The sequence below is a fragment of the Musca autumnalis genome, unplaced genomic scaffold (genome assembly GCF_047663935.1).
Source record: "Musca autumnalis isolate F117 unplaced genomic scaffold, ASM4766393v1 scaffold_1, whole genome shotgun sequence".
NCBI lineage: Eukaryota > Metazoa > Arthropoda > Insecta > Diptera > Muscidae > Musca > Musca autumnalis.
The window spans coordinates 269,766,000-269,788,827 of NW_027411644.1; the positions used below are offsets into that span (position 1 = coordinate 269,766,000).

Genomic DNA, 22,828 nt, shown 5'->3' on the forward strand with positions numbered 1-22,828 from the left:
GTGGTAGAGGTGATGGAAGTGGTGACAGCAATTGTTGTGATGACAATTTATATTCGAAAATGCGTCTAGTGAAGACAAAAAAATATATTCGATAAAAATATGCACACCGTTGATTGAGTTCCACCGCAGGCCGGCAGAGAGACAGACGGACAGCCAACTAGAAAGAAATACATTCATACATACGCCGAAGAAGAGTTAAACAAATGGACAGCATAGCAAAGTTTGTTACTAAACAAACCAAATATGTGCGTATAACATATTAAAAAGCCAAAAACCAATTGCTGTAATTGTTGTTGTTGTTGTGCTGCGATTGCTACTGGGCTTGCGTCAATTGTTGGTAATTTCATAGTGTTAGTGGTGGTGATATTGTTGGTGCCTTTGGAAATTGTCGGTCGATCGATTTCCCGTGTACGTTTTGGGCTCTTTTGGCCTCTCAGACTTTGGTGTTGTATTTTTGCGTCACCACCAACATGTCTACGAATTGTGAATTTCTTTGGCACCGCTCAACATTGGTATAAAATCATGAGTATTTGGTGAAATTGGTATCATTGTTTTCGAATCAATTCTATTGTGAACATCGGCAGCACATAGAGTAGCCCGGATTTTTACTATCCCAAAAAAATAAACGAACCCTTTTTGCTACTTAAAACCACCATTACATTGAAGATGGCCTTCCGTTTTACGCAATTTTTGGCCGTAGGCTGTCTCTTGTTGGCTGTTGCCGCTCCCTTGAATGCTGCTGCCGTTGCTGAGGCACGCATTGACTCCGGGGAGGAATTGATCTCGAGCATTGTGGATAACTGCTTCAATTCGAATGCCCTTCGTTGTCTGAATGAGAAAGTTTTGACTTATTTGGATACTGTGGCTGGTGTTGATGAGGATGTAAGTGGACGTGCTTTGAGTGATGATGTTGCCGATACCGTTATTGCTGATCGTGTTGCTCGCATCTTGAAAAATAACGAAATCCGTGTACAATTGCCCGAAACCTTGTTTGCCAACTCTGTTGTTACATACCGTGCTGATCGTGGTTTCGACTTGGAAATTCCCCAATCTACCGATGGTGAGTTTTAAATCCTTGGCAAGTGGTTGGGTGATCACTGCTAATCATTAATCAATTGTTTTGTGTATTGCAGCTCGTGGCCACAAGAAGAAGAACAACAAATTGATGTTGCCCTTGTTGTTGCTCTTGAAATTGAAAATGGGTGTTGTTATGCCCATCCTAATGGCTTTGCTTAAATTGAAGGTCTTCAAGGCTTTGATCTTGTCCAAGATTGCCATCAAATTGGTTTTGGGCTTCCTCTTCTACCAATTGATCCAAAAATTGGGTGGCGCTAAGATGTCCATGACTCCCGTGCCTGCAGCTTCCTCCTATGAACCCAGCAGCTGGGAAACTCCCAGTGGTGGTCCATATGCCCGCTCTGATGCCCACTACATGGCCTACAACAGCTACCACCCCAGCAGCTACAGCAGCTCCTCTTAAGTGTTGTGCGCATTAGCATTAAGCAGGGTGTGAAAGGTATGGAGAGAAGATTTGTATTAAATCTTGCTCTCTATTTACATCACAATCCCTTTGCCATTAATCTCTAAGAGGTTGAGGAAAGCAAACAAGGAAACATGCTTTCATACTACCCCCACTCCCCATATAACGAACTCCCATAACTAATATCAAGGACAAGCTATAGGTAAACGTAATCGAGGATTTCCTTACATGCAAAGCCGCAAAGGGAAATCACAAAAACCAAAATAATTGTTAATTTATTTTTTGTAATAGTTGTTAATTAATTTAAATAGTTCACATTCAACGCTCTTCAAGAAGAGGCCATAAAGTCATTTACCTGCACGCTCTATTCTCTATCCTCTGCTTATCCATTCCTATATCTATTGCTTTACTTTTCCCTTTTTCATCATTTCTTTTTCTTCCTACTCTCTGTCTATCTATCTGCCTATCTTTTATCTTCCCTACTCTTTCATTATAAGACTGTCTAAACTCTTTAGAACTTTAATTTCCTCTTTTCATCTTCATCGATCAAATGACATCAAAAAAAAACAAAGCACAAACAAAGATTAAGTTAATATTTATTTAATTTATTAAATCAAATTCTATTTAAGAATGAAGAAAGAAGAATAAATATGTAGAAAATATAAAAAATCCGTTTTTTATTATTTTTTTGTCTCTATCTTTCGGTTAATCAAAAAGATCGAGTAATCGAAAGTATGAAATTAACATAGCCGGTGGCACGCATCAAAAAACGTATTACCAAATAATGGGTATCTAACGCAAAAATCTCACTACCAAACAATGGATACATAGTACATTTTGGTACCTATGTATATCTATTCACAAACAAACCTACCAAACCATTATATTAACAAGTGCATGTCACTTAAAATAATTATTTTTATACCCTCAGCATTTATGCTAACGAGGGTATATACACTTTCATACGGGCAAAATGTGCCTCAGCGAAATAATGGTTTTAGACCCCAAGTATATTTGGACGAAATGTGCTTCAGACAATTTGGAGTCGATTTAGCCACATCCGTCCGTCTGTCCCTCTGTCTGTCTGCGCACGATAACTCTCGGACGGATGAACCAATATGGTCCAAAATTTGGCGTTAGTAATACTTTATCCAAACTTAGTTTAAGTTCGAAGAGGAGCCATGTCGGTCCACTCCTTCAGATACCTCCCACACAAAAGTTCGAAAATGTTCGGAAAAATTGTGAAACTTCTACCAGGAATAGATGAGATTCCAATATGGACTCTATCGGTCCACTCCTGTAGGTACCTCCCACACAAAATTTCGAAAAGCTCAGTTTAGGAGCTGCCGTCGTATCGCTTTGATTTGTGTTGAAACAACTTGTATTCGCCGCCCCCCTTACGATGGTACATATTTTTTCAGGGGCAAGTCCTTACTTCTTGAGATAATGGCCCAAAAGCTACAAAAAACTTTCCGGCATCAACTAAACTGTACGTAAGATAACACTATGCTACACGAAAATTATTAACCATATTCTCACACCGCAGCGTGATAGAAGACTAAAAATGAGAACACACGTGTCTCGCAGTTTTTACCTATCTCATCAAATTTGCGGTTATAGGCCTACAAATGTTTGAGGCTTTGATGTCAGAGGCAAAGTGGTAGCACAAAGAACAATAATTGTGAACACATAAACTCCATCAAACTTCATCTTCTAGGTCAAAATCGTCAAGATGTAATTTCTTTTTACATTTTTCTCGGGTTTTTGTCTACAGATATCAAACCGATCAAATGTGAAGCAAACAAGCAACTACAAAAATGTACCTCAGATCTCAACAAACATCTTTCTACAATATACGAACTCTGTATTCTTCTTCTTTATTTGCACATCCGGTATTCGGATATAAAGCGATCATACAATATAATAGATATGTTCTTTATACATTTTATTTTATATACTTCATTTTATGTTATGTTAGTGATATTAGTTCTCTATTTCTTGCAGCGTGTATTAGATTTCTTTCATTACTGTATCCAGTCCAATCCTGGATGTTTTTAATCCAAGATAACTCTTTTCTGCCTCGAACTCGATTTCCTTCAACATTGCCTTTAATAATGGTCTGGAGAAATTTGTACTTATCGTTCCTCATGAGATGTCCTAGGTATGCTATTTTACGGCTTTTGACAGATTTCAGCAATTGTCGATCCAAATTCATTTTTCTTAAGACTTCTTCATTTGTGACCCGCGCAGTCCAAGGTATTTTCAATATGCGACGGTATACCAATATTTCGAAGGCTTCAAGTTTTTTCTCATCAGCTTTTTTTATTGTCCACGCCTCTACTGCATATAATAATGTGGACCAAATATAACATTTTACGAATCTGGTCTTTGTCGAGAGACTCAAGTCGTGGTTAGTAAGAACTTTTTTATATTTGTAGAAAGCACCTCTGGCTAACTCCACACGACGTTTTATTTCTTTTGACATGTTCCATTGTTCGTTCAACAGTGTTCCCAAGTATGTAAAGTTTTTAACGCGTTCGATTGTATCATCTTTTATTTTGAGTATTGTACTGTAATTTTGATCCTTTCTGCTGATTACCATATATTTTGTCTTCTTTATATTAATTTTAAGGCCATATAGCTCGCTTACGCATGTAAGTCTATCTAATAGTTTTTGCAATCCTGATAGGCTTCCAGCTATTAGTGTGGTGTCATCAGCATAACGTATATTATTTATTAATGTTCCATGCACTTTTATACCTATGCGTTCAGTTTCAATCGATTCATGAAATATCTTTTGTGAGTATATGTTGAACAGCAGAGGTGATAAGATGCATCCTTGTCTGACCCCCTTAGATATTGATATTTCATCAGTTAGTTCGCCATTTACTTCTATCCGGGCTTTCTGATTCCAGTACAGATTTTGTATGCATCTTATTTCTTTTTCTTCAATACCAATGTCTCTCAGAATAGTCATTAATTTATCGTGCTGGACGTTGTCAAAAGCCTTTTCGTAGTCAATGAAACATATAAAAACGTCCTTCTGCACATCTCTACATTTCTGAACAAGTACTTGTATGCAGAGAAGGGCTTCTCGGGTACCCATAGCCTCTTTGAACCCAAATTGAGAGTTTCCCATAGCAGCTTCACATTTGGCATATATCCGTTTATGGATAATTTTAAGAAACAATTTTAGAATGTGGCACATAAAGCTAATAAGTCTGTAGTCGCAACACTTTTTTGCATTTGATTTTTTCGGTATTGCAATAAAGGTTGAGATTAGCCAATCATTTGGATATTTTCCTGTATTATATATGTGATTAAGTAATTCCACTATCAATAGTATATTATTTCCATCTATTAGTTTCAGTAATTCTGAGGGGATTTCGTCGGGCCCTGTTGCTTTCTTGTCTTTTAGAGACGTTAGAGCTTGTTCCACCTCAGATCTCGTAATAGGGGTTCCAGTGACGTCAGCATTCAAGTCGGTTATATTTTCTGATCGATTTTCATCTGTGAACATTTATTTAATATATCTTTTCCATAAATTCTTTTTTTCAGTTGCTTCGAAGATCGACTGGTTATTTTCATCTACGAGAATTGCTGGAGATATTTTTCTGTAAATTCCTGCCGTTTTTTGCAACTTTTTATGTAGGTTGAAGTCGTCATGCATGTATTGAAGGTGTTCAATTTCTCGGCATTTTTGATTCAGTAATACATTTTTTGCAGCCCGTGTCGCAGCGCGGATTTCCTTATTAATTTCCCAATATTTTTCGTAATCTACGTTTTTATACTTGCTTCGTTCTTCTCGAAGTTTTATGATTTCATCTGTCATCCATTCCTCTTGATTTTTTCTTGTATTGTTTCCTATGGAGTTGTTTGCTACATTGCAAATTGTCTCTTTGATTGTGCAAAGTTATTCCCTTCAAGATTGATCTGTGGGTACGTCCGCTCCTGGATAGGTTGAGCATTTTGTCACAGAGGATCTAAAACGTCTATTGATGATTATAAAATCGATTTGGTTCCGTACTATGTTTCCTCTATTATCTTGTGGCGATTTCCATGTGTAGAGCCTTCGGGGATGTAATCGAAAAAGTGTGTTGGTAATAGTCAGATTGAACTCTATTAGCCTATCTCCTCTATCATTCCTTTCTCCCAGGCCATATTTTCCTGATATACCATATACCCTCTCGCTTCCAATTTTCGCATTAAAGTCACCTTGAATAATCGTTATTTCATGTGATTTCGTCATTTTTATCAGTTCGTTGATATCATTGTAGAAGTTTTCAACTTCATCAGTATTTCCATCACATGTGGGGGCATAAACTTGAATTATGTTTAAATTTAATGGTTTTCCTGTGATTTTTATCATCATTACTCTATCTGACATCGCTATCGAGCCAGCTACACTATTAGCTATGTCTTTTCTGACTATAATAGCTACACCTTTCCTGTGTATTCCATCCATATTTCCTGAGTGATACACCATAGCATTTTGGGATTTAAACTCTCCTCTATCTGTCCACCATGTTTCACTGACACCAAGTATATCAATTTGGAGCTTATTCATTTCATTAATGGTATTGTTCAATTTTCCATCTTCGTACAAACTTCTGACATTCCACGTTCCAATTTTCAGCTTCTTGTTGTTTTTACCTCCGGGGATTCTTAGCACCCTCGTTTGGCCGGAGACTGAGGGCCGTGTATTTTGGTTTTCGTTTTGCATATTGTATGATTTTCAAGGGAAATAATTACTTCAGTGGTTTCCCGTTGCCTTCTGAAGGGTTTAAAGTTGTCCTTCTATATTATAAGCCGCTCCTCTGGAGTTCAGACGCTGTTTGCAGCCGCCCAATGTGGGAACAGACGCTGCTCAATGATTTGTTACGAAGTTTTCTCTCCGTGCTGTTTGGTCCGCGGGAGGTATTTGATTTCCCTCCTACCACCCATGTGCGAGAAGTATTGGTAAATCCGCCACCCTCCGCATATGGGAAGCATTCGCCATCCGCCACCTGCGACGCGCTCTCTAGGGGTTTCAGCCTCCCCCGAGGGGAACTCTGTATAGATGGTTCTTAAAGGTCAAAATAGCAAAGCAAATGTGATTTGTATCCTGTTTTCTCTGGTTCTGGTCCCCAGATACTAAACCGTTCAATATTCAAGAAAACAACCAACTACAATAATGTAGCAAAGGCATCAGTAAACAACTTTCTGAAACATGCGAAATGTCTATGAAGGGTTCTTAATGCTAAAAATAGCAAAAATCTTTTAAAAATATCCAATTTTTATGCTTTTTTCTCCGTGGCAATTTTTTTGACCATGGCAATTTTGACCTTGCAGATGAAGTTTGATGGATTATATGTGTTCACAATTTTTGTTCTTTAAAACAAGGGCTACAACTTTTCCTCTGAGATAAATTCAAATTTCCCAACGGTGTGGAAGATATAGTCCTGACGAAATTACCCTTTTTACATCAAAGCCTGAAACCTTTGGACGACTATTACCGCGAAAGTTGATGAGATACGAAAAAACGGCAAAAGACTCTATTTTTCGGTAATTTAATAATTAATAATTTTCTTGCTGCACAGTGTTATTAGTATATGTCCACGTCTTCCTTTATCCCCCATAGAAGCATACCTCTTAATTTTTGGTATTTTTTAGGTTTTAGCCACATTATCATACCGAAATGTAGGAAATTTGTAATTAGTCTTCTTTGAGTCTAAAAACGTTCCGCAAGAACTTGTCGGCATAGATCGACGAAATTTGGTAATTAGTCTTCTTCATAAACGAAAGGAAACTAATTGTTGCATTTTACTTCAATATAACTCGTGGTGGATTTTACATATGTTCGTTCGTGATGTAGTTTTTTCATACTATAGACTCTATAGAGGTACCTCACATAAGATACATGTGCAGTTCCTTGCAACCATCCGAAAGCCACTATTTTTTCAAAAATATGTAAGATTTTCAAAAAAATCACTTTCCTATTTTTCCCTACATTCCCATTATTTGCACTCACATTTCCTCTCTTGTTTGGTAAATGCTCTCAACGCTTTACGCCAAACTACCAACGTCGCGAAGCGTCGTAGTAACTAACAAACCAAACACATACAATGCGTTTGGTGTCGAAAAAAAACAAAGTGGTTATTCGCATTTACAATTTTTTTTTAATATAAAGGCAACATCCAGTATCTCAACCTAGTGCTGATGCACTCAACATGTATGTACATTAGGGTTATAATTTGTTTGCAATTTTTGTAAATATCAAAAATACCACCGTATAGCCGTGTAGAACGGTGTCGTTTTTCTCTATCGCCAAAAAAGTTTCCGCACCAAATGCATTGAAGCTCAGTAATACATTATTTAATTTTATTTGTTATCATGACATATTCGCTTTTTGCTATAACTTATTAATAATTTTAATTTAATTTAAAATCAATATCAAACCATTCTGGACCAATTTGGATCTGGATCATTTAATGCATCTTTGACAATAATGTATTTTTTGTTTTTCTTTATAAACTCGCGAATTTTATGTTTATATTTATTGTACCTATCGGTACAGAGAATATGCTTTTATTGACTTCGGCTGTAAGAATCGTATTTGTTTTCAATAAATATTTATTCAAACAAACCAAATTTAAATTTTAGAATAGAAAAATATCAAAAGGGCTTAAGTAATCACAGTCGGTGCGGAAACCTAATCGAACTAATATGAACCTATGTTGACAATTTTTAAATCTTGGAGGAGATGTTTTGTGACGACTGGGAACCCCAACTATCAAACTACAGGTTGTTCAGTTAAAAATTGTAGATAAAATCCTAAAAATACCGAAAATCGGGAGGTACCATTATACCATAACATGGACCTATGTTTTGGTGGAAATTTTTTGTAACCACTGTGAACCTTAAATATTAAATTACAGGTATTTTGGTCAAAAAATTTGCAAAAATCCTCAAAATACCGAAAATCGGGAGGTACCGTATATGGGGGCTATACCACAAGATGGACCTATGTTGACGATTTTTAGTGAAGAAGTTTCGTGACCACTGAAAATTCAAATGTCAAATTAGTTTAGTTACAATTTTTAACCGTACTAGTTGGTTAAAAATTGTAACTAAAATCCCCAAACTACCGAAAATCGGGAGTTTCAGTTATATGGGGGCTAGATCAAAACGCCGATATAGCCCATCTTCGAACCAGACCTGCCTATAGAGAAAAGACACTCGTTTTGTTGACATTCGTGAGTACGAACAAAACTAAAAGAGAAAAGTACTCAACTTCACAAGATCAGATAGAAAACGAAATAGTTTAGTACTATATTCTTCTTCATGATGGAATCTTTTAAATAAAACGCTTGCATTTAACTTAAAAATGGAAGAAGAAGAAATGAAGAAGAATATAATTATTGAGGCTAAGCCAATAATAATTTTCTAGTCTCTAGTGCATTTATAGATAAAACATTGTATCATTATTTTTTTTAAATTACAGATTCACTTTGGCAGTTTTGTTGTGATGTGTGTTTACTTTTTATTTTTAAAGTAAGACCCAGCTTAATCACAGATTTGTTGTTTTCAAATTTTAAAAACAACAAGTTTTTAAAGTGGGGTAGTTAAAATTGATTTACTTTAGGGAAGGGCAGAGAATACTAGTTTCGTCCAACGCCACTTGGACTCATCAGTTCCCTTAGTTCTTTGCATTGCAGCAAAGAACTCTTCCCCAATTTTATGACGACTCGAGCTCAAGATTAAATCTGACTGACGAATTCGTTTAAATGCGAATTCAACAGAAACACTCAAAAACTCTCGTAGCCGCATATGCAAACCAAATTAAGTCCAAATTTTTAACTCTCATGCGGCTCATTAAAGGGGTGTTTTTGGACCATTCTCCTATAAAATGTGTATCAAATCAAAATATTCTAAAAATACACTACAGGTCCTACAATACATCAAAACTCTATCTCTTATTAAAATTTTAAAGCGTTTTTGGGGTTAATTTGTCGAACTTTTAAATTATGGCGGGTTAAATTCTGGGTTTGTGACCCTTATAGTAGGTGTAAAAGTTATATAACTCAATTTCAACACGACATAATTCAAAAGTTCGCCTCACGGCGGATCTGTCATTCGGGCTGAAATTTGGTACTTAGACTTCGTTTGTAGATATAGGCTTTCATATAGTCCACATAGAACGGTACCTCCCTATTTTCGATATTTTTAAGGTTTTAGCCTCATTATCCTATCGATATGGCTGAAATTTGTTACTTAGGCTTCGCTGGGGGTATAAAACTGTCCACCTGAAATTTGCCGGAATAGGTTTACGTCTTCATATAGCCCCCATAGAACGGTACCTCCCCATGTTCGATATTTTAAAGGTTGTGGCCTTAATATTCCACCAAAATGGATTTGGTATTTAGTCTTCGTTGTGGTTAAAAAACTTTCCACCTGAAATTTGTGAGTATATGTCGACGTCAGGGCTATATGATCCCCGATATAACGGTATTTTGAAGATTGTGGCTTCCATATCCCACATAAATGGCTGAAATTTGGAATTTAGTTTTCGTTGGATGTATTAAACTATCCACCTGAAATTGGAAGACCACGTCTTCATAGAGCTCCCACAGAACGTTACCTCAATATCCCACCGAAATGGCTGACATTTGGTATTTAGTCTTCGTTGGGGGTATAAAACTTTACACCTTTTATATAGCCCCCATAGAACGGCACTCATAAATTTTTCGATATTTTTAAGGGTTTAGCCAGGGGCACAAAACATTATAACAGGTACAAAGGTCCCTTGTAAGGGTACAACACGATTTAAGACTTTTTGAAGATTTTAATCACATTTTCCTCCGAATTGGTTATTAATTGGAAGTTTGTGTACCCAGATCATAGAAAACTCTGTAGGTTTTAGTCTAACCCCATGAACCGGTACTGCCCAATTTTATGTATTTCGAGGGTTTTTTTCAAATTTTCGAACCGATAATGTTGTAATTTGGTATTGTGCTAAGTCAGAGTATAGAATAAACAACGATGAACTCTTTTAAAGGGTGTTGCTACATTTTCCTCCTGAAGTGGATGTAACTTGGTATTTTTATTTATTTATGGTAGTAGTAGTTGTAAAGTCTAAATCGGACATATGTTTATTCATGTTACTAACATAACATACTAATCAAAAGCCCATTGTATACATTGCGTGACAAAGAAAAAGCTTTTGCCTACAATATATTTTAATAAAAGCTCAAAACAAACGAAAAATGTAGTATTAAACGGTTCAGCTGTTTTAGACTTAAAACAGAGATTTTAATGAATACGATATTCAGTTAACATTTAACATTAAATCAATAAAGATCTCAACCTTCGAAAAGAGCAGTAAAAATAAAGAAACATATTTAAAAATGACCTTAAAATATATCTTGGCCATAAGTTTAATCGCTGGATTAGCAATCGTAAATGCCGGAGATAGTGAAATCACAAAATTTATGAAACATCTAGAAGTTATACCCGATGTACTGGATGAAGGTCCCAAATATTTCCTAAAGGTTATAATTGCAAAATAAAAACATATGTGTGATAAAAGAGTGTTTAGAAAGTTCCCAAATATGACAGATAATAAATAACTTGTGAAATTTTTTTCTCTTCAGATTACCTATGATAATGGCGTTTTTGCTGACAAAGGTGTTGAATTGACACCCACCCAGGTAAAGAATCAACCAAAAGTTGAATGGGATGCTGAGGCTGGTACCTACTATACCCTACTTCTTACTGATCCTGATGCTCCCTCACGCAAAGATCCTGTGGTACGTGAATGGCACCATTGGCTAGTGGGTAATATTCCTGGCGATCAATTGAACAAAGGAGAAGTTTTGTCCGCATATGTTGGTTCTGGACCACCAAAAGATTCTGGTTTACATCGTTATGTCTTCCTTTTGTTTAAACAACCCAAAAAATTGGAATTCGATGAAAAACGTTTTAGCAACACCGAAGCTGCTGGTCGTGAGAAATTCTCTACTAGAAAATTCATTGAAAAATATAATTTGGGTGCTCCTCTGGCCGGTAATTTCTATCAGGCTCAATATGACGATTATGTACCAATTTTATACAAACAATTGGGTCTGTAATGGAGGAGGGGACCGACCTTGTCTTTTCTATTTTATTAATAATTAAATTGTCTAGTTCAACATTGCACAGACATGCAACTATGTGTGTATTTCTGTAATGCACACACTTATGTATATTCATTTGATTTGTTTCAAAATACACCAAATCACCAAATTTCAAACTTGTTTCGTGGTTGGGAAAGATGCCGCCACTGATCTTTGCAACCGGTAGTTTTAAGTCATAAACCTAATAAATCTTTTAATTAGCAAGCAGCTGTTGCTTGTGTCCAGCGAAAGCAATATGATAAATTAATAAAAAATATGTTTAGCATAAATTTACAATGCAAATTTCTCTGGCAATCTGTTATTTTATTTTTTCAATACAATGGAGCGAGCAAGCATAAAAGACATGTAATTAATGTTTGTAAATTAAGTTCTGTGGATTCGAATGATTTCAAGACCAATCAAGGTCAAGCCAATGTAGACGACATCCACCGGTCTACATGTTTTAGAGGGGCAAACTGCAATATATTTTTTCATTACTCACATCAGGTAACTGTTATTTAAAAGACCTTCAAAGACCATACTGTCTCTGTACATTTCCATCTATAGTGGGTTGGTAATTTTTTTCTACCTCTCGTCTAACTGGTTCTAGTGGACAAGTGGCTAAAAACTGAAATTTAATAGCTGCTTTTATTTTGAAATATAAATCTTATCAAATAATTAGAATATGAACATGCGAATTTATATGTACAACAATTGTTAACACCCACCAAACGACAATTTAATAATTTAACCCTCAAATGGTATTGAAAAAAATTAAGATCAGACATAATTATTGAATCTAGCAAAGCAGAGGTATACGCTTGTCACAATCCCTAATGAAACTACCCCAATCAAAAACGTTTTAAGAACAACGATCTGTGGAATGAGTACGTAATTACTCCACGGAATGGTCGCATTGAAGGACGAACGAAACATATTATCATAGAGGAAATGCGATGGAAGGCAACGATGTAAGTCAGTCGGAATTGCGGACAGAGACATACCATCAGGCAATGACTGTTTTAAACACCAATAGCAGAAGTGGTGGACATAAAAGTCCCAAGAACAGATCACTGGTGACAAAAGAAGTTCTGGAAGTTTCCAGCGTACATTTTTACACGTTCCTGCAAGCAAAGCAAAAATATTTTTCCTTTTTGTTGGAGGGACAATATTTGTTTTTGATACAATTTTTATTTCTTTTCTTCAATCAATGCAATTGCCTAAAATAACACTTTACTTCCAAAAATAAGAAACAACAACGCTTATCGAGATTGGGAAATATTGTAAAAATCGCTTACAATACGAAAGAAATAATGTTATATTGATTGAATATAATTCGCATTTACAGATTGCAAATAAATGTAATATACATAAATGCCACGTATAATATTATAAATTGTTAAACAAAACAAGTAAAAAAGTATCAGTCAGCTTTGCTGACAGAGATATACATACCCTCACCCTGTGTATATTGAAACAATTTTTTCCCAAAAAACGTATGTATTTAGGGGGTTTTAAAAATTTTGGATGTATGAACCATTTTTGTCGAACCATTTTTGTATGAACCATTTTGTTGATTAGGATTAAAGATCAAAAGTTTTGCGGAGGAGATACTTAAAGGAATGGATCGACATTAACCATTATGGAAGTGTATCTCCAGCCATTACATATGGTTTTTACACACTTCGGGCTGTTTGCTCAAGAAGTATGGACTTGCCCCTGAAAAAAAATTTACCATCGTAAGTAAGGCAGCGAATGCAAGTTGCTTCAACAAAAATCAAAGTGATTCGATTGCAGGTCTTAAAGTGAACTTATCCGAAATTTTGTGTGGGAGGTACCGCATGGAGTGGACAAATATAGTCCATATTTGAACCTTATCTATATCTGGTAAATATATTAGGATGTGTAAAGTATGGACCAATTCGGCCACTCCGTTCAAGAGTTACCGTACGAACAATTTTTCCGAACATTTCTGAACTTTTGTGGGGGAGGTACCTGAAGGAGTGGACCGATATGGCTTATCTTCGAACCTAAACTATATTTGGACAAAATATTACTAAGGCCAAATTTTGCACCGAATCGATTGATCTGTTCGAGAGTTATCTTGGGGTCTAAAACCATTATTTCGATGAGGCACATTTTGTCCGTATGAAAGTGTATATACCCTCGATAGCATAAATGCTGAGGGTATAAACATTGGACCTATATTTACGATTTTTAGTGGAGAAGTTTCGTGGCCACTGAGAACCTTTAGTGACAAATTACAGATAGTTCAGTTAAAATTGTAGCTAGAATCCTCAAAATATCGAAAATCGGTAGGTACTGTTATATGGGGGCTAAACCAAAACATGGACCTATATTGACGATTTTTAGTGGAGAAGTTTCCGAACACTGATAACTTCAAATGTAAAAAAACTACTTCGGTTACAAATTGTAGCTAAAATTATCAAAATACCAAAAATCGGGAGGGGCTATACAAAACGTGGACCTATGTTGACGATATTTGGTGCAGAAGTTTCGTGGCCACTGAGAACCTCAAATGTCAAATTACAGATAGTTCGGTAAAAGTTTTAGCTAAAATTCCCAAATACCGAAAATTCGGAGGAACCGTTATATGGGGGCTATACCAAAACATGGACCTATGTTGACGATTTTTAGTGAAAAGTTTCGTGACCACTGACAATTCAAATAACAAATTACAACTAGTTCGATTTTTGGTTTAGAAGTTTCGTGACCACAGAGAACCTTAAATGTCAAATTACAGCTAATTCGGTTAAAAATTGTATCTAAAATCCTCAAAAAACCGATAATCGGTAGGTACCGCTTTATGGGGGCTATACCAAAACATGAATTATATAGACGATTTTTGGTAGAGAAGTTTCGTGGCCACTGAGGCCCTTTAGTGATAAATTACAGCTAGTTCGGTTAAAAATTGTAGCTAAAATCTTCAAAATACCGATAACCGGTAGGTACCGCTATATGGGGGCTATACCAAAACATGGATCTACGTTGATGGTTTTTGGTGGAGATGTTTTGTAACTACTGTGAACCTTAAATATTAAATTGCAGGTAGTTTGGTTTTTTTCTGTCAACCATTTGCGTAAAATCTAATATTTTTGAAAAAAATCGATAGATGAAGGACAAGATTATGATGTTCTTGATAAGCCCACAAAATTGTTGGAAATCGGTTTAGTTTTCGAGTTGGCACCGCAAAACGCTTTTATAAAAAGAGATTTTTCCTATACCGTTATTTGCCACAATACTTAGTGGTATTTTCCAAATAAAAATGCAGAAAGTAGATTTTGTTATGTTCTTTCAGGTGAAGACAATCTAAAAAAAGTTTCGAAGTTTTCGTAGATAAAATTCATGCAAAATGGCTTTCTCGAAGCATTTTTTGTTGGCTTACATCGATTTTGCAGCGTGTTTTTGTAAAAATGCTTGCCTGTCACACGAACCGTTCGTACTAAAACGTATACGTTCAAAATTTGGTTCTCGTAAAATTTTACGAACCATTCGTTTTTATCTAAAAGCTTTCGTCTATTTCGTAAAAGCTGTTATATTTCAGGGTTTCCATGATACTTATTTTGCAAATTTTGCATAGGCCGTTTGATATAGCCCCCATAGGACGATATAGGTCCACGTCTTCATATAGCCCCCATAGAACGGTACCTCCCGATTTTCGGTTTTTCTGACTGAAATTTGGTAGTTAGTCTTCGTTGGGGGTATACAACTTTCCAGCTGAAATTTGTCGGTATAGGTCCACAACTTCATATGGCCCCCATGAAACGTTACCTCCTGATTTTCGGTATTTCGAAGGTTGTGACCTCAATATCTCACCGAAATGTGGTAGTAAATCTTCTCCTCCTGAAATTTGTCGGTATAGGTCCACGCCCTCATATAACCCCCTTAGGTCGATATCTCCCAATTTTCGGTATTTTTGAAGATTTTAGCTATGTTATCCTATCAAAATGGCTGACGTTGGATATTTAGTCCTCCTTTGGGATGCAAAACTTTCTCCCAGAAATTTATCGTCGTACGTCCCAATTTTCGGTATTTTGAAGGATTAAGCCTCATTATAACACCGACATGGCTCAAATTTGGTACATAGTCTTCGCTGGAGTTACGAAACTTTCTTCCAGAAATGTATCGGTACAGGTCAACTTTTAATACAGCCTCCATAGAACAGTGCTTCCGATGTTGTTAACTATCCAAATCTAGAATATCCAGGAAAATTGTAGATATTGGTCCATGTTTTGGAAAGAACAAAAATGCCGTCCCATATGAGCTATTTTGAAGGGAGTATTATCAGTTGAGATATAAATTTAATAATTGTTCCTATTCACTTCAATACAGTTCCTGGTGGAGGGTATAAAAAGTTTGGCCCGAGGGAACTTAACGCTTTTCTTACTTGTTTAATGTAAGACTCAGTAGAAATAATATAGATATGAATGTTACTTCATATTTATGTTCCATAAATTAGCCTATATGGGCCAAATATAGGAAAAAGTTAAACATTTGTTAAAGTTTTATTAATTTTAGTGGTACAGGGTGCCACCGTGGTGCAATGGTATGCACGCCCGCCTTGCATGCAGAAGGTCGGGGGTTCGATTCCCCGGCCAGACAACATCAAACATTTTTCAACGGTAGCAAAATACCCCTCAGTAATGTTGGCAACATTTCCTGAGTATTTCAGCCTTGAAAAACTTCTCCAAAAGTGGTGTCTTAAGACACGCCGTTCGGACTCGGCGATAAACTGTAGGTCCCATATCATTAAGCTAAATATGAATCGGGGTGCACTCATTGATATGAGAGAAGTATCCCTTGTCCCGTATGGGATGTTGTGGAACAATGTTTTTTGTACAGGAATTTACCCTCGGAGTCGGAGTCGTGAAAAAAACGGCCTGGAGTCGCAGTCGAGCCAAAAATACCTAGACTCCGAAAAACTGTCATTCACCATAAAATATTCTTAACTAAAATCGAATAATTATGTAGTTTCCTTTCCTGCCCATAATTTAAGGTGCAAACATTTTTCGACCGCGGATACCTCAAATGCCTAATTATCCAATCTAATCTAAACTAAAAATGTGTTCAATCAGGTGGTACCTTTATATGGGTGTTGTCGTCAGAAAATGTTTCCCATACCCACAAAATACCGAAAATCGGGAGGTACCTTTATATGGGGGCTATTCCAAAACACGGACTTATGTTGACGATGTTTGGTGGAGAAGTTTCGTAGCCACTGAGAACCTCAAATGTCAAATTACAGATAGTTGGTTAAAGTTTTAGCTAAAATCCCCAAATACCGAAAATTGGGAGGAACCGTTATATGGGGGCTATACCAAAACATTGACCTATATTGAAGATTTTTAGTGGAAAAGTTTCGTGGCCACTGAGAACCTCAAATGTCAAATTACAGCTACGGTTAAAAATTGTAGCTAAAATCCTCTAAATACCGAGGTACCGTTATATGGGGGCTATACCAAAACATGGACCTATGTTGACGAATTTTAGTGAAAAGTTTCGTGACCACTGACAATTCAAATGACAAATTACAGCTTGTTCGATTCTTGGTGGAGAAGTTTCATGACCACTGAGAACCTCAAATGTCAAATTACAGCTAGTTCGGTTAAAAATTTTAGCTAAAATTATCAAAATACCGAAAATCGGGAGGTACCGTTATATGGGGGCTATACCAAAACATGGACCTATGTTGACGATTTTTGGTAGAGAAGTTTTGTGACCACTGAGATCCCCAAATGTCAGATTACAGTTACTTCAGTTAAAAGATGTCACTAATATTCTCAAAATACCGAAAATCGGGAGGTACCGTTATATGGGGGCTATACCAAAACTTGGACCTATGCCCATAAGTTTTGTACCCTCCACCATACTATGGAGGGTATAATTAAATTTATCATTCCGTTTGTAACACATCGAAATATTCATCGGAGACCCTATAAAGTGTATATCAGGAATATTGTCAATTATTTCATATTCCATTTCAGAAAAAAAGGATAATTTTTTTGCGCTACATCAACGATTTTTGATATGTAAGTTAAGAAAAAAATTGCTAGTACGAATCTGGTCGCGAGCCAATTTTTGGTTGTTGCGGACAAAAGTTATGGCGCTTTTATTTCGCTTTTGAAGAAAGAACATATTATAAAAACGCTAATTATTTTAATGAGCACCATTGTTACAAAAAAGTTCTCTAGAAGTGACTTCAGCGAGTAGATTGCATAATACCTGCAAAATGTTACACAAAATTCGCGGAACGTACATAAAATTGATAAATTATTTAATATAAGTCAGCTTTTTTCAAAAATAAGGCCAATTTAGTGGTCATAAAATTACATAAAAATTTATTGTGGATCTAAACATCACGGCGAATCAAATGAGACTACAATCGTACAGATTGGTGTTATAGTTTTGATGTTACAGCCAAAATAAGCACATATTCTGGTCAAAAAATAATTTTTTATTTGACAAAATATTTTTAAACATGCATTATGTAGTAGAAAATATTGGAAAAATCTATAGAAATATTGCCTTCGTTTTGCTTAAATCTCCCAATAAAATAGACGGATTTTGCTTTATTGACATTCATATTAAAGCTTTCCCATTAGGGAAGGTAATTGGGTTGATGAGGATATATCTCAAAGCTTCTGAAATGGAAACAGAGGTCAAATAACCCATTTTAATTTATATGCATTTTAAAATACGTGTAAATCGCGTAATTATTAAAATCATTTTGCCCGCATGTGATTTTCATGTACAGCAAGACTATATCTTTTAATTTATATATATTTTTCGAAATTTACATTGGAGGCTAAGATGGAGCATCGGCTGCATCCTAGCATTAAAACACCTATAAAATATCTCTAATTTGCGCAAAGTGCATACAAATTTTGTCCGCATCCGATTTCAGTGTTCACCATGAAAATCTATATCGATATATATCTATTTCAAGGCGATCAATCAAGAACCGTGGATGTAGCATCACACACTATTTTTTGAGATAAAATGAATGTAGCTCCCTTATAAGTGAAGTTTTCAAATCTCTGTTTCCTCTAAGACGAAGATGCTGTACTAGTTGTTTCATTGCAGTGGAAACGAACCGCAGAAAACGCGATAAAATACGCGATATTTCCAAAAACAATTTTAGACGATTTTTCTACTTTGGAATTTCTTGTAACTCGCGTTGCAATCAAGTACGAAGAAATCGAATAACAATTGTTAAAATTAGGCCCGAAAAATATGATTTTTAGAAAAATGTTCGCCCAAAATTTTCGCATTTGGATGCAGATTTCTATGAAGCTGTGCAGACTACATTCACAATATTCCTATCAAATAACTCAGAATCGCAAGTACTACAATCCTATATATGGTTTTTATAAAAACCTATTTGCGGAATGAAATTAGAAGAAAATCTCAAAAAACACTGTAAATCTGGCTTCAGAATGTCAGCATCATTTAATGGTAGAAGCAGACGAAATTTTGAAAAGTAATACATTAGTGAGATGATCCTTATTTAGTTTGCTTCTGCTTTTACTTTGATAGGAAACTCGGGAGAAGTGTGGTTTACTCACAAATAGAGAGATAACAAAAAAAGACGTGGTGGCTTCAACCCATTTTCACCAATTTTTTAACATAAATATAGCCACAGCTTTCTCGCCAATTATCTTTTAAGGCCAATATTTTTTGCCACGTCCAAAAACATTTCATTTTATCCAAAAGTATTTAATTTGCATAATATACAATCACTAGTCGCGTGTTCTAAAAGGGTAAACCTTGGCTTCAGCTATGTTAAATTTTCAAAAATATTGGTGATATATTCTTGATCAGGGTAAAATTCTAAGCCGATCTAACCATGTCCGTCTGTTGAAATCAAGATACAGCTCGCAATTTTTAAGATGGAGCTTTGTAATTTGGTATAGAAGTTTCTATTACTCCTAGGATGTTTGGTATTGTAAAGGGGGTATATCGGTCCACGTTTTGATATAGCCCTCATAGAACGGTACCACCCGATTTTTGGTATTTTGAAGGATTTAGCTTCATTATCACACCGAAATGGCTGAAATTTTGTACTAAATCTTTATTGGGGGTATAAAGCTTTCCCCCAGTATTTTGTCGGTATCGGTCCACGCCTTCATGTAGCCCCCATAGAACGGTACCTCCCGATTTTCGGTATTTTGAATTTTAAGACCTTAATATTCCACCGAAATGGCTGAAATTTGATATATAAACTTTGTTAGGGGTGTAAAACTTCCCTCTCTAAATTTGTCGGTATCGGTCCACGCCTTCATGTAGCCCCCATAGAACGGCACATCCCGATTTTCGGTATTTTGAATGTTAAGACCTTAATATTCCACCGAAATGGCTGAAATTTGATATATATAAACTTTGTTGGGGGTATAAAACTTCCCTCTCTAAATTTGTCGGTATAGGTCCACGCCTTCATGTGTCCCCCATAGAACGGTACCTCCCGATTTTCGGTATTGTGAAGGTTATGGCCTTAATATTACTCCGAAATAGCTGAAATTTGGTACTTAGACTTCGTTGGGGGTATAAAACTTTCCCCCAGAATTTTGTCGGTATAGGTCCTCGCCTTCACATAGCCCCTATAGAACGGTAGCTCCCGATTTTCGGTATTTTGAAGGTTGTGGCCTCAATATCACTGTGCAACATTTCCAAGGTAATTTTGTGCAAACAACTTCTAATGTTTTTTTTATGAAAGTACATCTAAACCATCTAAACATGGTTAAATATTGACTTTCTAAAGCAAATTGGGTCTATATCTTTAAAACCAGTAGGAATGTTTCCATGACATCCGAGCAAATTTGTAGATAAGAACAAGAAGGAGGCATATGAAAAAAATGAACACGATAAACCTAATATATTGCCTCAAATTTTATAATATATCTAAAAATCCCGTAATTTGTATATATTTCGCAGCGTATCTCCAAAACGGTTAAATTTTTCTTAATATAATATTCGTGAAAAATATTCGCTGAAATGTAATACACAACTCTTCAGAACATATCATTGTTGTAAAATGTCTCTATCGTGTTGTTTCTGACATATTTTTCTACGACAATTTGAAAAATATATCAAAAATGCACAGTGGATCCACCAATTGGCAAAAAATAAAAAAATGAATGTCAAAATTTTGGTACAACATCCGGCAACACTGACAGCTATGACATGGACCTTTTTAAAAATATATTAGTTTTTGCTTCATTCGAACACGATCTTCTTAAGAATAGCTTCAAAAGTCGGACCATTTGACTAATATTTTTTGTTGCGAGTATCACCTATATTTTAAGTGCATGTAAATATATTCAAAATATCGCGAAACTAATACGTATAGCCAAATATTATAGTGGATTTTGAAGGAGGAGGTAATAGCTTAGTTTTCATTAAAAAGTAGTGTTTTAGCGTGTTGTGGAATTCTAGTTAGCTGCACATTTTCTTAGTGTATTTTGTAATGCCAATTCGATCATATTCTTAAATTTGACCTAAGGTTTTAGTCATGATGCCACCAGTGCACACCTCGGGAATAATTTTCCAAAGTAGCTCATGAGTTTAAGATTATTCAGTATTAAAATCAGCTGCCATCTAGTGCCAGACTATAAATGGTGGGTCGCTGACTAAAGCTGCCCTAGATAAGGGTTTATATGGATATATTAGCGTATAACTCTGTTATCTGACCACGTACATTAACATAATTGGCATCAGTGGCAAGATGAAGAAATCTTCTTCTAAATGTGTCGTAAGTTGGCGGTACGTGCCTTCCAGGAAGAACGCTATAAGGTCTATATTAAAAACTTTACGATTTTTCAGAAAAAAATTTTGATTTTTTTAATCCGCTAAATTTGTTGGATTTTATGTTGTTTTGTTTCCCCAAGCCTGTTTTTGCATCATAAGATAATCGGGGCTTTTGTTAATGTCATTTTGTATTAACAGCATAAAACAATTCTTACCGTATACCCCCTCCAGAGGGGAAAGGGGGGAGAATGCTACGCTCGTGGTTTCTTAAAACACTCTTCGCAGCAGCACAAAGCTGTAACCGGCGCATTGGATTGAGTTTTACACTCTAAATATTTTTGGACACTTTCTCCATACAAGTGGATCCACTGTGCAATGCATTGAAATTTCAAATATGAGAATAAACAGCCTGTGTGAACGTTGTTTGAAATATGTTTTGTAGAAACAACATGTAATAAGTGTATTACAGTTTCAGAATGTTCTGAAGAATTGCTGAGCACATTATTTGGGAATTTTTTGCGATACTTGGTTCAACTCTCAATAGTTTGGACTTTACTGACCATACTTTCAGAAATTATATAAACTTTTATATATTTTATAGAAGTTGTTTGCATTTTTATTGTTGCACAGTGTATTCCTCCGAAGTGGCTCAAATTTGGTATTTAGGCTTCGTTGAGGGTACTCAACTTTCCCATTTAAATGTGTCGGAATAGGGCCACGCCTTCATATAGCCACATAGAACTGTACCTCCCGATTTTCCGTTTGGACGTTGTGGCCTCAATATTCCACCGAAATGGCTGACATTTGGTATTTAGTCTTCGTTAGTGATACAAAACTGTTCCCCAGAAATTTGTGTGTACAGGTCCACTCCTTCATATTGCCCCCATTTCAGACTAAAATTCGTCGGTATAGGTCCTCGTTGCGATATAGCCCCCTTAGAATGTTGAAGGTTGTGACGTCAATATCCCACCGAAATGACAGAAACTCGTTATAGAAGATTATTATCAGTATAGGTCCACGTCTTCCTATATCCCCATAGAAGCGTACTTCTTGATTTTCGTATTTTTTAAGTTTTAGCCACATTCTCTTACCGAAATATAGGAAATTTGGTATTTAGTCTTCTTTGAGTTTAAAAAATTCACGCTAGAAATTTGTCGGTATAGATCGACGTGCCTCACATTGTTTTACCGAAATTGCTGAAATTTGGTATTAAGTCTTCTTCATACATGAAAGGAAACTAATTATTCCGTTTTACTTCAATACAACTCGTGGTGGAGGGTATAAAAAGTTTGGCCCGGCCGAACTTAACGCTTTTCTTACTCGTTGGAATATAAGTTTGTTCGTCACTAGAAACCCTAAATATCAAATTTTAGCTAAATCGGTTTAAAATATATGAATAAAAACGTCGAAATACCTGAAATCGGGTGGTACTATTATATGGGGGCTATAC

The 22,828-nt window shown here is 35.9% G+C and overlaps 2 protein-coding genes across 2 annotated transcripts; both read left to right on the plus strand.

Annotated features, from left to right (window-relative positions):
- Positions 1-666: 666 nt before the first annotated feature.
- Positions 667-1,480, plus strand: LOC141391270 (uncharacterized). Its single transcript, XM_073964184.1, has 2 exons — positions 667-1,060; positions 1,134-1,480. The coding sequence occupies exons 1-2, from the start codon at positions 667-669 to the stop codon at positions 1,478-1,480; spliced, it is 741 nt and encodes a 246-aa protein (XP_073820285.1).
- Positions 1,481-10,720: 9,240 nt separating this feature from the next.
- LOC141389531 (protein D2-like) lies at positions 10,721-11,916 on the plus strand. The gene is made up of 2 exons (XM_073961144.1): positions 10,721-11,010; positions 11,113-11,916. Exons 1-2 carry the CDS (start codon positions 10,867-10,869, stop codon positions 11,587-11,589), a joined length of 621 nt encoding a protein of 206 aa, XP_073817245.1. The 5' UTR covers positions 10,721-10,866; the 3' UTR covers positions 11,590-11,916.
- The last annotated feature ends 10,912 nt before the right edge of the window (positions 11,917-22,828 follow it).